Source organism: Phodopus roborovskii, unplaced genomic scaffold, assembly GCF_943737965.1.
Source record: "Phodopus roborovskii unplaced genomic scaffold, PHOROB, whole genome shotgun sequence".
NCBI classification, from domain to species: Eukaryota; Metazoa; Chordata; class Mammalia; order Rodentia; family Cricetidae; genus Phodopus; species Phodopus roborovskii.
The window spans coordinates 2,746,230-2,762,424 of record NW_026126516.1 but is presented as its reverse complement, the minus strand read 5'-3'; the positions used below and the strand labels follow the sequence as shown (position 1 = coordinate 2,762,424).

The following is a 16,195-nucleotide window of genomic DNA, read 5'->3' as shown; positions in this document are numbered from 1 at the left end:
GCCACATTCAGATCTATGATTTCCTATGTAATCATTTGATCTATGAACTTGGTCTGATTGTCTAAGCCCTGTGAGCTTCCTTCCTTCCTTCCTTCCTCCCTCCCTCCCTCCTTATTTATTTATTTATTTATTTATTTATTTATTTATTTATTTAAATCCAGATAGTCACAGCACCTTCTCAGGGTTGAGGTGGGGATTAAATACGATAAGACATGTTGAACATTTAACATGGGGGTTGACACATAGGAGTCCTTAGGAATCGATAGACACTATTACTAACATTAAGTAAAGGAATTAAGGGAATTGCAAACTACACAGAAACAAATTATGGCATTGTGTTATGATAGGCTGGGGCCAGAGTCCCTAGATTTCTCTGAAAAGCTGGTGGTGGATTGAATAATACTGGACTATGCTAACTTCAGTTAGGGGATGTCATCCTAACTCCACTGACCCGTCACCTGTGCCTGGGAGACAGCTCAGAAAGATAGGGAGAGGTTCCCTTCTTGGATATGGAAAGCAGTGGCCATGTGACGCGTGGATTCTCCAAAGACAAAGCAGCAGCCTCTTTCACGCAGACACTCTCTCTGGGTGATCCGAACCGTCAGTGGTCTGAGTTACAGAGTAATCCAAGGACATGTCACATGGGGAAACCAGTGAAAGAGATTTTCGGGAAACAACAAATGTAAGAAAAACATGTTTTCTTTGGCGTGCCTGTTGAATGAGGCGCAAATGGGGCCTGCGTTGCCAAATTCTGTGTGCGCTGAAGAGCTGGCTTTTCTGGAACGCCTGCTCCAGTGTCAGCTGCCAAGGTCTATGAAGACTAATGGTAGCATCACTGGGACAATGCCATCCCCAGTCATCCTCCGCAGGATGGTTCCAGGCTGGCTGGAGACTGCTGTATCTCTTGTCCCAGGGAACATCTGAGACAGTCAGGCCACCAGAGACATTGTGCTGGCCTTGCTTCTTGCCATCTCAGTAGAGCTATCAAAATATCAATGGTTGTCTGCATGGGGAGTAAGCTCATCATTAGCAGATGTGATCAGGAAATAAATTGGCAATCTCATAGCATTGAAGTCATTGTCTCTATTAGGAAAGAGTGGGTGTCGGAGATAATCTGTGAAAATAAACACCAGCTATACCTTGTCGCTCTCAGATATGGATGAGTGCAGCTTCTCTGAGTTCCTCTGCCAACATGAGTGCGTGAACCAGCCTGGCTCATACTTCTGCTCGTGCCCCCCAGGCTACGTCCTCTTGGATGACAACCGGAGCTGCCAGGGTAAGACTGTCCAGAGGGGCCTATATGGGGCTGACTCAGATGGTCATCTGGATGTCTCATCCTTTGGGATCATTTACCTTCAGGATTGGGTGTGCTGGGGGCCTGCAGTGTGGGCAGGACATCTGAGTGGATAGCTCCCTCTTCCTCTGCAGTAACCTGTCCTTTGGCCAGAACATGTCTACAATGAACCCTGCAGAGGTAGAAGCAAATCCATGAATGATTGTTTCAGGACTAACCAAGGCTCCTTGTAGCCTTTTAGCAATTAACACATCAGTGTTGGCTATTTCTCATGTTGCGTTGAGGGTGGTTTGCTTTACTGGCCTCCTATGACTTCCTAGAGATTGAATGCTGGGGGCCCTCAGCTACCCAACTACTAGGTCCCCCATAGGGTGCAGGCCCTGAATATGAAAAGGCCAAGTCTTCTCCAGATTGGAAGCCCTACACTGTAGCTACTGGGGATCTTGTAGAATTATTGCCCCGTTATTAATCTTATCCCGACATCAAACAAAAATTATCCATGGTGGTGTTAGGCATTAGAAATGTCATGTGAGTTACTAAACACATGAGCCGTCTAACTCAACTCATTTAGTAGCCACATTAAAAATAATAAACACAAACAGATGAAGTTACTTTTAATGCTATACTTCATTTAAAGCAATCGATCCAAACATTTTATAGCTTTAATACATATTCAATATAAAAGTCACTAGTAAGTACTATACATTCTTTCTTTTTACTAAATCCTAGAGGTCTGGTGTTTATTTCCTGTTGCAATCACATCCCAATTTTCACTACTCACATTTTGAGTGCCCCATAACTGCAGGGCCAATGGCTTTACTATTGGATAGTACGATGCAAGTGGCTCTCACCCTCATCCCCGCCCCTAACACCTGGTCCAGGACTAACACCATGGTTCTTCTCTACCCTGCATTTCAGATATCAATGAGTGTGAACACAGAAACCACACATGCACTCCACTGCAGAGTTGCTACAATTTACAAGGGGGCTTCAAGTGTATTGACCCCATCCGCTGTGAGGAGCCATATCTGCTGATTGGCGATAAGTAAGTCAAGGCTAGTCCTTTGAAAGTCGACGGGGTGGGGACCTGGCTCAGGAGACTGTCAGTATCCCATAAAGGAGCTTACTTGAGCCAAGGAGTCTGGAGATCTGGCCTGCTCCCTACTTAATGCAAGTGGCTACATGCCAACCTATGACTTTCTTCTGTGTCACTCCGTCATACATGTCAGGGCTGTATGAAGATTATCGAGAAAGCTAACTAGTAGAGAGGCGCAGTTCATGAGTAGGATTCTCCTACCAACAGACATTCTAGTACATGGGGTCTTTCAGAGACGAGCTTCTCAAATGTGGCACACAGGCTTCCCCCTAGGATCTTCCTAGCGCGTGTGGGCTTAGATGCAAGAGTGTAATCTGGGAGAGGGCTGTGATTTTGCCCTTCTGGCAAGCCTCAGGAGAAATGAAGATTTCCTGACCAGGGACTGCTCTGTGAGTGGAAAGCTGCTGGAGAATTCTGGAGCTCTCAATACTCAAGGCTAACTAGTTTGCCCTAGTCAAGTTTCTGAAGTCCTAAAGGCAGACCACTGACTAAATCATCACTTGGCAAGTAATAATGTTGAGAAGGCAGCCTCAGCAAGACAACAGCACTGGCCATGTTTCTAGCCCCAGAGTCCTCTGTGTTTCTTTCCTTTCCCTTTACCCCCACCCCCTGCTGGCCCATCTCCGTTCCTCACCCTGCCTGCAGAGCATACAGCGTACATATAGTGCACACAAGCTTGTACATCTGCCACCCTCTCCTCGGTCAGCTACCCTCCCTGTCCCCCCGGCACCTGCAAACCCTCACAGTGGAGATGAATGACTGGCTCAGCCACACCCATCCCAGTCTTCTCTCAAAGAGAATTCAGGGCTTACCAAGTGGTTCCTGCTGTGATTAAACAACAACAACAACAACAAACAAAACAAACAACGGGCAAAAGAAGGTGAAAAGGCAGGGCTGGGTGCTCCTTCAGAGCTGTTGTCAGTTGTGGCTATGAGCTGTGCTTCCAAGTGATTCTCTAGTACAGGGGCCTTCCCGTTTCTGATTCTGAATCCCCAAGCAGCCCAGCAGAGGGTTAGGCTGCTCGCCAGGCGTGGGTCTCTCTGGGCTTGGCTGGCTAGAAACTGATTTCATCCAACTGGCAGCCTCGAGCGGATGTTACCAGTGAAGCCTCTGCCCTGGAAAAGCTTGGTGACTTCCTCCTTTAAAGCCCCAGGCCCATGTGATGGCCACCCCTTTCCAGCTCTTGCCTGCTCAGGTGTCCTGTGTCCCTGCCAGCTGGAACAGGACTTGCACTCACCTTGACCAACACCCAGAGGCCCCAGCCTCCAATGCACACATTTCCTGCCAGATGGGAGGCATTTCTTCCCTCTCCTTGTGGCCAGACCCAGCCGATCTTTTAGATTTCTGCTCCGTAACCCTCTTCCAGCTGTTCATGATCCCCATCAGCTGGGAGCCATCATTCCCTCCTCCAAATTTCTTTTAGGAAACAATTATTTCCTCTCTGACATGTGACATTTTAATGTGACCATTTTGGCACCAGGACCTACTTAGACTTGGCTGTTTTGGTGCAGCCTTAACAAAATGATACTTTTGATGGGTCTTTGTAGTCTTTGCTTGTTAACTGTTAGTCACTACAGTTAGGCGCTAGGTGTTGTTGTGTGGCTTTGCTCTTGAGAAGCTTGAGGTTGTATGGGAGGGGACACAGTCAAGAAACTGCCACCAAGACCGCTGTATTTGGGGGTCTGCTTTCATTGTGAATAAGAGAGAGAAAATGTCCAGAGACATCACGAAGAGTCCAGAGCAGAGGGAAAAGAGAAACAGACTGGATATGGCCAGGGCTAGGGAAGCCAGATGGTGAGAGAGAATAATGGAGGTGTCAGGAGCTCCTGAAAGAGCAGGAGAAAGGTGAGAGGCTGTGGGAGCACAAGCAGGGGCTGGGCACTCAGAGGGGGACAAGGGAGCACTCACTCCTAGGCCAGCTTCAGCTCCTTCCTGGGTCTATGTGACCAACCAAAAGGCTAGAAAGGAGAAAGGCATGAAACAAGTTGGCATAAGAGCGGAGACACAATGTTAGGCTGAGCAAGGGGATTGCAGAAAAAGGACGAGGAGGTTGGGCCTGTTCCAGGGATCTAAAGGCCTCTGGGAAAGCGACCTCAGGGTAGGGCTGGAAGTTGAGTCGGCCTTAAGTAAACAGAGCCTGGAAGAGCAGAGGGAACAGAGTGAAGGTTGGCCCTTTAAGCTGAGCTCCTGCAGCACAGGAAGGCTGAGGAAAGGTGGCCTGGTGGCCTGAAAAAGCTTTAGGGCATTGGAGGTGGGGTGGCAGACCCAGCAGGCTCATCGAGGCCCAGGAGGCTAAAACCTGTGTTCAGTTTTCATTCAAGCCTCACTGAGGGGCCACTGAAGAGTGTGAAGGGGACAGATCTAGTGTGATTTAGTTTGACAAAGGGCAGTCTGAAGGGGGCCATCACAGTGGCCCCAGGTGAGAAGAGGAGATGCCTGACCCAGTGGCTAGCACCGAGGGGTCAACATTCTTCTGTTTAGGTCATCGCTCCCTAACATCCATTCTATCTACAAAAACTGCCAGTTCCACTTCCAAACTGAACCCTAGGTTCTGATGCCTCTTTAAATGCCCCCCCCCCCACTGTGAGCTCTGCTCCCTAAGGGGAGCCCTGGGGATAGAAGAAGAGTAAGTCAGCAGGAGTCCCTAAGGCGTTCCTTAGCAACAGATGCCCATGGTTCTTTGTTAGGTTATGATGTTGCTAGGGTTTGAAATGATCAGCTCTGAGTTAGGAATACCTGTGTTTAAATATTTGTATTTTTCCTATTAGAAGACAAACTGCTTGAGATCATGGTGTTACTTAATATTGAAGTTCTGAAGTGTCAGTGAGTTCTGAGCTCTTGCATATTGGATAAAAAAGATTCAATTATAGCCCACACATATTGAACTGAGTGCAACAGAGTATAAAGGACCCTTGAAACCATCAGTGGAATGTAATTTTCAGTTTTAAATAGTCTTTAAACATTTTAAATATGTAAGGGTGTTTTGTCTGCATGTGTGTCCATTCACTATATGTATGCTTGGTGCCCGAAGAAGCCAGAAGAGAGCATTGGATCACCCTGGGAGTGAGTTATAGACCGTTGTGAGCTGCCATGTCTGGGAATGGAGTACAGATAGTTGTGAGCTGCCATGAGGGTGCTGGGAATTGAACCTGGGTCCTCTGGAGAAGCAACCAGTGCTCTTAACTGCTGACATCTGTCCAGCCTCCACTTTAAATTTTCTTGAGTGTCCTTGACTGGGGAGTGAGGGCTCTATGGCCATCAGTGCATGTCTAGAAACAGGACACATGTGAAGTGTATCTAGACACTGGAGAATGTCCCAGTGTTCCAGTGACCAGAGATCCAATTAAATCCTTTAGTAGCCATAGTTTCTGATACCAGCCTGGAAGGCTACTGTCTAGGAGGTGGAGCTCATCTACATTCTAGGGAGCCTTCAGATTAGAATGAGAACAGAGATGTTCTTCAGATACTCCAGTGGGTGGTGAGAGTGACTTGGCATCGTTTCTGGTTTTTAAAGTGGGGAAGTAGGCATGGCCAGTGCCTGAAAAGGGTTTTCTGAGGACTCACAAGATCTCTCTCCTACCAGCCGCTGTATGTGTCCTGCTGAGAACACTGGCTGCAGAGACCAGCCCTTTACCATCTTGTTTCGGGACATGGACGTAGTATCAGGACGCTCTGTTCCTGCTGACATCTTCCAGATGCAAGCAACAACCCGCTACCCTGGCGCTTATTATATTTTCCAGATCAAATCTGGCAATGAGGGTCGGGAGTTCTACATGCGGGTAAGAGGAAGTGTGAGCTGTGCCTGCCACCTTTAACAATGGCCGTCATCTTTAGCAGAGGCCACTCTTGGTGTGTGCGTGTGCAAGTCAAGGCCAGAGGCCAATGTTAACTGTCTTCATTCTATTACTCTTCACTTTCTTCCACTATCACTCGATGCCTAGTGGTTTCTAATCTTTTTTTTTTTTTTTTTTTTTTTTTTTTTTTTTTTTCTGAGACAGGGTTTCTCTGTGTAACAGCCCTGGCTGTCCTGGAACTTGATTTGTAGACCAGGCTGGCCTGGAACTCCCAGAGATACACCTGCCTCTGCCTCTGCCTCTCAAGTGCTGGGGTTAAAGATGAGCACAAACACAGCCTGGCCATGATTTCTAGCTTTAGTAACAGCCTTGTGTGGTATAGTCTATAATCATGTTTCATGGTAAGAATGTAGATCAGAGGAGCAAGTGTGGAAAGAACAGGAGAAAAGAGGGGAGGGGAGGAGAGGGGAGGGGAGAGGAGAGGAGAGGAGAGGAGAGGTAGGACTCCAGGGCTCACGGTGTCTCTTCTATTGCTTTCTGCATGGTCTTGTGGAAGGTGTTTTTCTTTCATGTCTCAGGAGCCCCTTCTAGAAAATGAGAAGTTTGGCCATGATACAGTCTTAATTTGAAAACTATGGGAGAGATTCCACATCTTTGCTTACACATTCAGCCAGACATAATGGTACACATCTTTAATCCCAGCACTCAAGAGACAGAAGCAGGTGGATGTCTGTGAGTTTGAGGTCAGTCTAGTCTATAGAGTGAGTTCCAGGATAGGAAGGGTGGTTATACAGAGGAACCGTGCCTTAGAAAACCAAATAAAGAGAGCACCCAAACCCTCAGTCATAGCACTTACATGCTAGAAAAAACAAAAAACAAAACAAAACAAAAACCCAAACAAAAACAAGAATAGTTTTCAGATGTGGACTCTACTGAATTTGCCTACACAGTAGACACTGACACTTTTAAAATCTCAAGAAATTAAAATGAAATAAAAATCTCTTTCCAGGCTTTCAGTACATTTTGAGTACGGTTTAGCACCTACAGCTGTGGCACAGAATAGCTCAGATACGGAACACCAGAAAGTTCGACTGACTTAGTCACACCAATGGAAAGTGTTATAGCACACATCCTAAAATGTGCTTACTCTTTAAAGTAAATCACATACTTTCAATACCATGCTGTGCATATATGTTTAGGACCATGGTGTGTATGTGCCTTTAGTATCACACCATGTATGTACATTTAACATCATGGCATGTGCGTACATTTGGTACCATGCCATGTATATGACTGAACTCTCATCTCTTCAGACCCTGGAGTGCTTACCTCCTTACAGACCACTGGACTAGAACCCTCTCTGTCATATTGTGTCATGCATGTAGGCACTTGTCTAGGGGGAAGGTTCTAGAGCTTCATCTCTAGATGACCTGTTCCAGATGGTAAAACCAGGGCAATGTGTGCCTGAGATCCCAATGCTGGGAGGTGGAGACAGGGGGATTCCTGGGATTTACCAAGCTGAACTGGTGAGTTTCTGGCTCAGTGAGGGAGACCCTATCTCAAAAAATAAGTGGAACAAGTCTTGGTAGAAAATACCTTTAATCCTGGAACTCAGCACAGTGGAGACAAAGGCAGGAGGATCTTTGTGAGTTCAGGCTAGCCTGGTCTACATAGCAAGTTCCAGACCAGCCAGGGCTATAGTGAGACCTTGTCGAGAGAGAGAGAGGGAGAGGGAGAGAGGGAGAGAGAGAGAGAGAGCAAGCGCTATCGAGAGAGAAAACACTTGATGTACATACTTATACATATACACGAATGCACACACAACAGTCAGAAGGGCCCAGGATGCTCATTATTGTGGCTGTTGTAGCAAACGACCACAAGCCTGGTGGTTTTAAGCAACAGAAATGTATTTCTTCATAGTTTTGGATGCCAAAGTGTCTGAAATTATTTCTGTATGTCCACACCAAAGCATTCCAGGGCTGTATGTCCCATCTAAAGGACAAGCATTCCCATTGTCTTCTGGCTTCTGGTGGTTGCCACGTGTCCTGTGTATCAGCTAGGGTTTCTATTGCTGCAATGAAACATCATGACCAAAGCAAGAGGAAAGGATTTATTTGGATTACACTTCCACATCATAGTCCATCAATGAAGGAAGTCAGGACAGGAACTCAAAACAGGGTAGGAGCCTAAAGGCAGGCACTGATGCAGAGGCTGTGGAGGGTGCTGCTTACAGGCTTGCACCTAATGGCTTACTCAGCCTGCTTTCTTATAGAACCCAGGACCATCTGCCCAGGGATGGCATCACCCATAATGGATTTGGCCCTTATCCATAAATCACCAACTAAGAAAATTCCCTACAGGTTTGTCTACAGCTTAATTTTCTCAGTTGAGGCACCCTCCTCTTCAATGATTCTTGCTTGTGTCATGTTGACATAAAACTAGCCAACACATCCTGACTGTGGCCACATCACTCCAGTTTCATTTACATATTTTTCTGCCTGCCACCTCTTCTGCGTATGGCTGGAGTGCCCCTTGCCACGCTCTCACAGAGACTCTTGGGATTTGACCTCGGACACCCATTTCCCTGGGTTCAGACCCTTCATCTCATCTTCAACCCTCCCTTTTTTTTCTTACAATATTTACACTTTACCAGGATTGGGACCTAGCTGTCTCTAGGATCACAATTGGGCCCACTGAACACACAGGAGCCTGAATGTGGTCCTCCAAAGTCACTATAGGGAGTTATACTCAGAAGGATGGATCAGGGGGCATTTTACCCACTTGACCTGTAACAGAGCTTTATCTCTGTACTGCATGCCATTCCCCTGCCCCTTGACAGAATCTTTCAGTCCTTGCCTCTGGGGCTATCAATCTCAGGGACCAGTGTATTCTCATTAACATTATCTGCTATCAGTGATAGCCTAACAGAATCAGGTCATGTGTGACTACCTGACTTGTGGAACTGGTTTAGAGCTGGCCTATACTAAAGCACAAAGATCAAAGGCTTGGAGAGAAGTTGGCATGAGTAGTGGGGGATCTTCAGAAAGAGGAAAGAGATGGAGTGCTGTGTATACATGTGTGTGTGTGTGCGTGCGTACATGTGTGTGCATGCATGTGTGTACATGAGTGCATGTGTACATGTGTGTGTGAGTGCATGTATGTATGGGCATCCGTGTGTGTATGTACGCATGTGTGTGCACACACGTGTGTGTGTGCGCGTGCTTGCGTGTACGTACGTGTGTGTGCGCGTGCATGCGTGTGTGTGTGTGTGTGTGTGTGTGTGTGTGTGTGTGTTCTTTCCTTGAGCTCATAAGCACTGGTGTCTGTCATATACTTGCTCCTGCCAGGTCTTGGTGGGCTGACTGTCCTCTCAAGGTAAGCCCAGCCACCAGTGTCCTTCATCTGGAGACACAGGAGTCCCAATTGTGGGGTGAAGAGATGCCTTGTGGGGATTTAAAACTCCATCATTGATTTTTCTTGCCTCAGTTCTCCCCCAGCTCCAGATAGGGAAGGAGTTCTGTAGAGGCTACCGAGTCTAGGCAAAGGGTCACTCTGCTGAACACCTCCCAGTAGGATCCCCCAGACCCCACAGACATTCTGGTGATGAGCCTGAGAGGTGCTCAGGTTGTGAGAAATGGTGTTTGTTCTATAGATGGAGTGGACAGGAGGGAGACCTCATTCCTTAGAACTTCCCCTGGCCCAGACTGTCATAGCAGCTAAGGAACACTGGACACTGAGCTCAAAGTGCCACATAGCTTGTCTCTCTCTGAGAAAGCTAAGGAGGACCTGCAATCTTTAGTGGTTTTATTCAGAGGAGACATCGAAGGAACAAAGGGACATAGGCCTGCAATAAAACTGACCAAAGTAACTGAAGGATGGAGGAGGTAGCCAAGGTCTCCAAGACCGCACCCGGGATCAGACAAAGGTTTGGGGTGAACTCGGGGAAGCCACAGGGTTTGAGGACAGGACACTGGAGCTAGTAGGACGAGATGGGCCTCTGAGCACCAGGCTGTCCAGAGCTCAGGGCCCTCCCCAGGGGCCACTCACTTGTGTTATTGTGGCCGGGCTGAGTCCTGTTTCTTGGGCTTCTCCAGTTCCCTCCAGCCCTGAGATCTTGGGCATGTTATCTAACTGCTCTGCGTCTCAACTCCCTGATCTTTAGAGATTCTAATGTTTACTCTAGGATTAGCTCACGGAATGACTTTTTGTCAAACGTGCAGGGTGGAAGGGTGTGAGCACTGCTGCCTCAAACCTGTATATCCTTAGGTGGCATCACAGCCAGGAAGAGTCGATGGCCACTATTCTACTGTCCCATTCTCTCTCGCCGAAGTCTCGGCTGCCTTGTGTGCAAATCACAACCTCCAATCTCGTTCTTTGCTGACCCTGGTGCTGCTGTCTTCACAGGCTTTTTCAGCAAGGATAGCAGTGCTTTTCGGACCTTTCAGGGTTAGGGGTAGGCTACATATGTCATGCAATGGGTGAGATGGACAACCAGGGTTCTCCTAATATCCTAATCACTGTAGCCAGGAGCCAGGCCCTTTACAGGGACAGACACTCAAACTCTTGCTACATCACGCTGAATTAAAAAAAAATCTCTGTTTGACTGGGGGTGTCCCGCTGACCATTTCCCATTATGGGCAATAGGGTCTCTGGTTGGCCACTTGCCATATCAAGACTTTATTTATGGCCCTATGTTCCCCATGGATTTCCATTGGTGAGGATGGCAGGGTGCCCCTGCAACCTGACAGGCAGCCCTTACTCAGGACCTGCACGTTCCTCTCTGGTATGTGGAATATTTTGACTTACTCTTCCCATGTTAGGGTCCCAGAAGAGCATCAGGTAGCAATAGAAAGCATTCAATAACTATAATTATTGTATATGCACTGCTATTGCCACTGCTACTGCTATCACAATTGTAAGGAAGCCACAACCTCCCAAGTTTTGTAAAAGTAGGGAATGCTATCCAGGGGCTGGAGCATCATGTGGCCATTCAGGTTCTACTAACCCAAGGTTCGTTGTTTTTTTTTTTTTTTTTTAAATTAGAAGCACTTGGGAGTAGTAGAGTCTCAGCCAGCAGACAAGCCATATATCTACCTCTCCAATCACACATGCTCACACACATCTACATGCAAGCACATATATACTTGTTCACAGACACATACAAACACACATTACACATGTTACAAGCACATACACGGGGATGCACACACATGCATCTGTACAGGCTCTTTCACAAACCCCGTGAGCACTGCACAGACTGGAGCTCTGCACAGAGACCTGGATTGGCTTTTATCAGGGGGCTTGGAGACACAGCTAGAACTAGAAGAAAGAGAAGATCATAGAGTTTAGACTGTGCCCAATTATGTTTCACTCACGGCGACAGGGACCCGGTGGGCTGAATGTAACTCACCCTCCTTTGGGTCAGTTCCGCCAGCTTTCCTCCATCATTCACCCAGCACGCAGATTTGTGCTGGGCACTGAATTCAGACACAAACAGATATGGCTTCTGTCTAAGCACAAACCCTGAGGTAGACATGGGGAACCAACTAACAAAGCCAAATCCATGCTGTGCGATGGTAGAAAATGGAGAGACAGGAACCCGGTGATTGAAAACAAGTCTTTTAGAGCCAGTTCTTCTAGCATTCTACTAGTCTTATGACCTTATGGGTCATAAGGGCCATAGTCCTCAGCCTATTTACAGGGTTAAGTTGAGCCTGACCTCATATGGCCATCATTTTGGGGTGTGTAAGATCTTAGGGATCAAACCCATGGCCTCATACACACTAGGCAGGTGCTCCATCTCTGAGATGTGTCCCCAGCCTTATCACTGTTGTTTTGAATCGTGGTTATCAAAGCCATTAATGACCAGGAGTCTTAGGGTGGGTGTTTCAGTAATGCCTGAAAAGTTGAATTTGGCGGGGAAGTAGCTGTCCTCACTCCTGGCTGTTACTTGAGTATTCCCAGGTGCTGTGGGCAAACCTTTTCCAGAGTTCAAAGGCTCTGGCCCAGCCAGAATCTGGACTCTAGATGGAGGGTCTAGCACTACTTCAGACACGCAGGATATCGCTCAAAGGAATAGCCCCTCAGCTTCTCTTTGCACCGCTTCCCATTCAGACGCACAGCTCTGCAAACTACTCTCCTCACAGTCCACCTTCAGAGTTAAGCAGACAGTGAAAACTGACAAAACGAACGAATGCATGGAGGCTGTGGCCGTTCCCTGCATGGCTGTCCCTGCTGAAGCCCTGGCACCGGCCTCCGGGGTTTTGAAAGAGCTAAGAAGGAAGTCTGGACAAGGAAGTACTGATTACGTGGTGCTGACGCAAATACAGAAAGCCAGTGCCAGGAGGAAACTGCGTGGCTGTAACTGCTGACACCTGGATGGACCAGGCAGGTCTAGTGCTTGGCCCCGCACCTGTCTGCTAGCCCCACCTGTCATATGGGTGGCCGTTCTTGGAGGAGGGGCCAAACTTTATGGGGAGGCAAAGTAAATGCCTGATATGATTTTATCCGGGTCAAGTTCCTTGATTTTGTGGAGGTTGTTCTTTTATTTTCTGGGTACTGCAGCTTCTGGGAAGTTATTATCCAGCCTGTCCATATTCTCCCCTGTGCTATTTCCTCTGCAGACATCTGTCTGTCTGTTTCACTGGCCCTGGGAACGTCTATTTAGGTCATTACTGGGGAGAAGACTCAAAGCCCATAGTCTCTTCTGATAATTGTTGAATATTGAAAAGAGGTTTGCAGGCAGGTAGAAAATCCAAATGAAAGTTCCTAGTTCTACTCCTGGATGACCCCAAGCAATGATTTAACCCAGTAGGTCCCAGTTTGCTTGTTTATTGGATGGAATAACGAGAGATACCTTTAGGATAGTCCTTATGTAAGACTATCCCCACCCCCCAGGATCCATTGCTTTTAGGTCAGCACTATTTAATTGGTCATGCATCCATCAATCACCCTGGACCCTGTTAAGCTGCAGACTGTGGCTCAATAGATCTTGGGTAGAGCCTAGGAGTCCACTGACTATTTCTGTATACCTCAATGTGCTAATCCAAGGCCTCTGAAGGTCTTATGGGAATGGAATAAGTAGACATATATTAAAAAGAGACAGGGGGCATATGCCCCTACTTGGTACCCAATTGATGCTAGCATCCTCTCTGTGTGCCACTTTGAAAGTCCTAGAAAGGTTTTGTGCTAGAGTAAAGTTCACATGACTTATTAGCATCTCATTGATATGGTCACAGATGAGTGGCTTTGGGGGAGACTACAGGGTGCCCAGAGGTTGGCTTTTTAACAAATTTCACTTTTCCTAAAAAGTTCTTGTCTTCATTATTATTTTTTTTATTGTTGGGATAAGACACCATAACCAAGGCAACTTATTAAAAAAAAAAAAAAAGGTGTTTAATTTAGGGCTCACAGTTGCAGATAGAGTCCATGATCATCGTGGTGGGGAGCATGACAATAGCAGGCAGGCAAGCTGGTGCTGGAGCAGTCGCTGAGAGCTCACATCTTGATCCACAGCTATGAGGCCGAGAGAACTAACTGGGTATGCAGTGGCTTTTGAGCTCTCGAAGTCTACTCCCAATGACGCACCTCCTCCAACAAGCCACACCTCCTAATCCTTCCCAGACAGTTCTACCAACTGAGGACCACACATTCAAATGTATGAGCGTATGGAGACAGTCTCATTTAAGCCACCACAGTAATTAGAAAATCCTGAAATGGAATCATTAATCACCATCATCACCACCACTACCACCACCATCATCATGTTGTTTAAATATCTCAGGTGATGTCATTCATTTGGAAATTACTAATGTTACTGCTGTGCAAGTAGTTGTTAGACTGTCTCACTTAGGGAACACCAATAAGGAATAGGTCTGCACATGCTCAGTAAAAGTGTAGGATTTTTTCCCTGTTGGTTGAATGCTAGGATGAGAGCCCACAGATATGGCAGACATTTTTCTAAACAATGGTTCCATGGTATGTCATGGGGATGTTTTCACTGTCTAGAAGGGACCTTGACAGCAGACATGGACCAAGGGTGTGGCATACACAATTATATACAATAATACATCCTTTCTTTTGTGTGCGAAGTTGAAGGGTCTGCAGGATGGGGTAGGGGGATCTATCTGACTTAGACTAGGGAATCAGAGGAAGCTTGCTGCAGGAATGACCTTTCAGGTAAAGAGTGGGCAAAGTTTGGAAAGAGCTCTGCTCCACTGAGGCAATGGGTGACACCATGGTCATGGTGACACTAGAGCAGGCTAGCCTGAGCATCCTAGCCGAGGCTGCTACTCCCCCAGCCATCCCTTGTGCTAACGCCATCTCCTTTTTAACCCATGCCCCCTGGTTCTGTCCACAGCAAACAGGGCCTATCAGCGCTACCCTGGTGATGACACGCCCCATCAAAGGGCCTCGGGACATCCAGCTGGACTTGGAGATGATCACTGTCAACACTGTCATCAACTTCAGAGGCAGCTCTGTGATCCGACTGCGGATATATGTGTCACAGTACCCATTCTGAGCCTCCAGCTAAGGCCTCTGGCACTCACTGCCTTTCACTAGCACCAAGGGACAGGAGGAGAGAGGAAACCAGGAGAATGGGAGCGAGACCGACATTGCACCTTTCCTGCTGAATATCTCCCTGGGGCATCATCCCAGCATCCTGACCCCTCCCTGTACTATTGCCAGCTGTCACTCTGAAGGACACCTTGTTCCCAGGTCCCACGATGCAGTTATCCCAAAGTATTCTCCTTGGCCCCCTGAGGTGAGGTGGCCAGGGACTCTTCAAGCCTTCCATTTATTTCCATCTTTTCTTTCCCCCAGAGAAAGTAGATTAAGTTTGCTGGGGTTTGAGTCTGTGTTCAAAGACTGAGTGGCTTGCTCCAGCCTGTTCCACTCCTTCCTCCGTCTCTTGCTGCATTGCTGCTTTGCAAAAGTCCCCATGGGCTCATGGGAAATGCTGGGTATAGCTAGTTTGCTTCGTGTGTGTGCCGAGAAGGCTCTGGAAACACACCACAGCAGGATCTAAGGTTTTTTTAAAGAGTCTATTTTAAAACAACATCTGATATTTTCAGCATAAAAGAAGGTTTTAATTGGCCTTAAAATTTGTATGACTGTTTAAGATTTTCATGTGCATTTTGAGTTTTTGAAGTGGTAGAGTCCCTTCAAAAGAACTCAGATATATGCTACGTTCTGTCCACCCCCCAACCCCAACCTTCCTTCCATCTAAGCCCAGTTTTTATGAAGATCCCTTAATCATGCTTTCTTAAGGATTTTTACCCAACTGGGTTGGAAGACAGAGGTATCCAGACTGATTAAATATTTGAAGAAATCTTGTGTTTGGTTAATTTTTACACCATGGAAAATTTAGTGCTTGGGGTTGGTTTTAAGTCTGTGCTGTGGCTTGGAAAGGTCTCCAAGGGACTGAAACCTTCCCCATAGCTGGACCAGAGGTGAGGCAAGAGATGGGGACTGTGAAATAGGGGTGTTGGAAAAGTGAGAGTCAGCATTGACCCCAAATTTTCTCATAGTTGCCCTCTCATGTGCTCTGCTGTGAATACTCTCTAAGGGCAGGGAACAGAGTGCAATGGAAGAATGTATTCAAATCTCTGTAAAACAGTGAATAGCCCTTGGTCCTGTGTAGAAGGAAAACTGACTAGGTAGGACCTGTCTCTAGATACTGATGCTGTTGGTCCTGGGAAGGGTCTGGGCATCCAAATTTGTTAAAAAAAGAATAAGCAGCAGAGTTGAAGATGCATTGTTAGAGAGAGTTGGGCTAGTGAGGCCCAAGTGCTGGCCACCTTGCCTTCAGCACCTGTGCAGTTTCTTCCAGAACTTTCTATCTTCCCTGATCAGGAGCTATGGATTTTCCCCAGGCAGAGGTAAGGAGCACAAGGCCCAGAGAAGAGATCAGATTAGACAACTAACTGTGTTCATGGCCAGTCCCGGGAATGGATAGTAGGCTCCAGAGGGAGAAAATGGACTCCTTGAGACCCAAAGACATCTGTAGGA

General features: G+C 47.1%; 1 protein-coding gene across 4 annotated transcripts in view; it reads left to right on the top strand.

Moving 5' to 3' along the window:
• Positions 1-15,515, top strand: part of Fbln5 (fibulin 5) — a 71,805-nt gene extending 56,290 nt beyond the window's left edge. For all 4 annotated transcript variants that reach the window (XM_051196484.1, XM_051196483.1, XM_051196481.1 and 1 more), the window contains exons 8-11: positions 1,154-1,276; positions 2,213-2,339; positions 5,974-6,169; positions 14,544-15,515. In XM_051196484.1, the coding sequence (XP_051052441.1) occupies positions 1,154-1,276; positions 2,213-2,339; positions 5,974-6,169; positions 14,544-14,705 (608 nt within the window). In that variant the 3' untranslated portion in view covers positions 14,706-15,515. The remainder of the gene's footprint in view (positions 1-1,153; positions 1,277-2,212; positions 2,340-5,973; positions 6,170-14,543) is intronic.
• Positions 15,516-16,195: the final 680 nt, after the last annotated feature.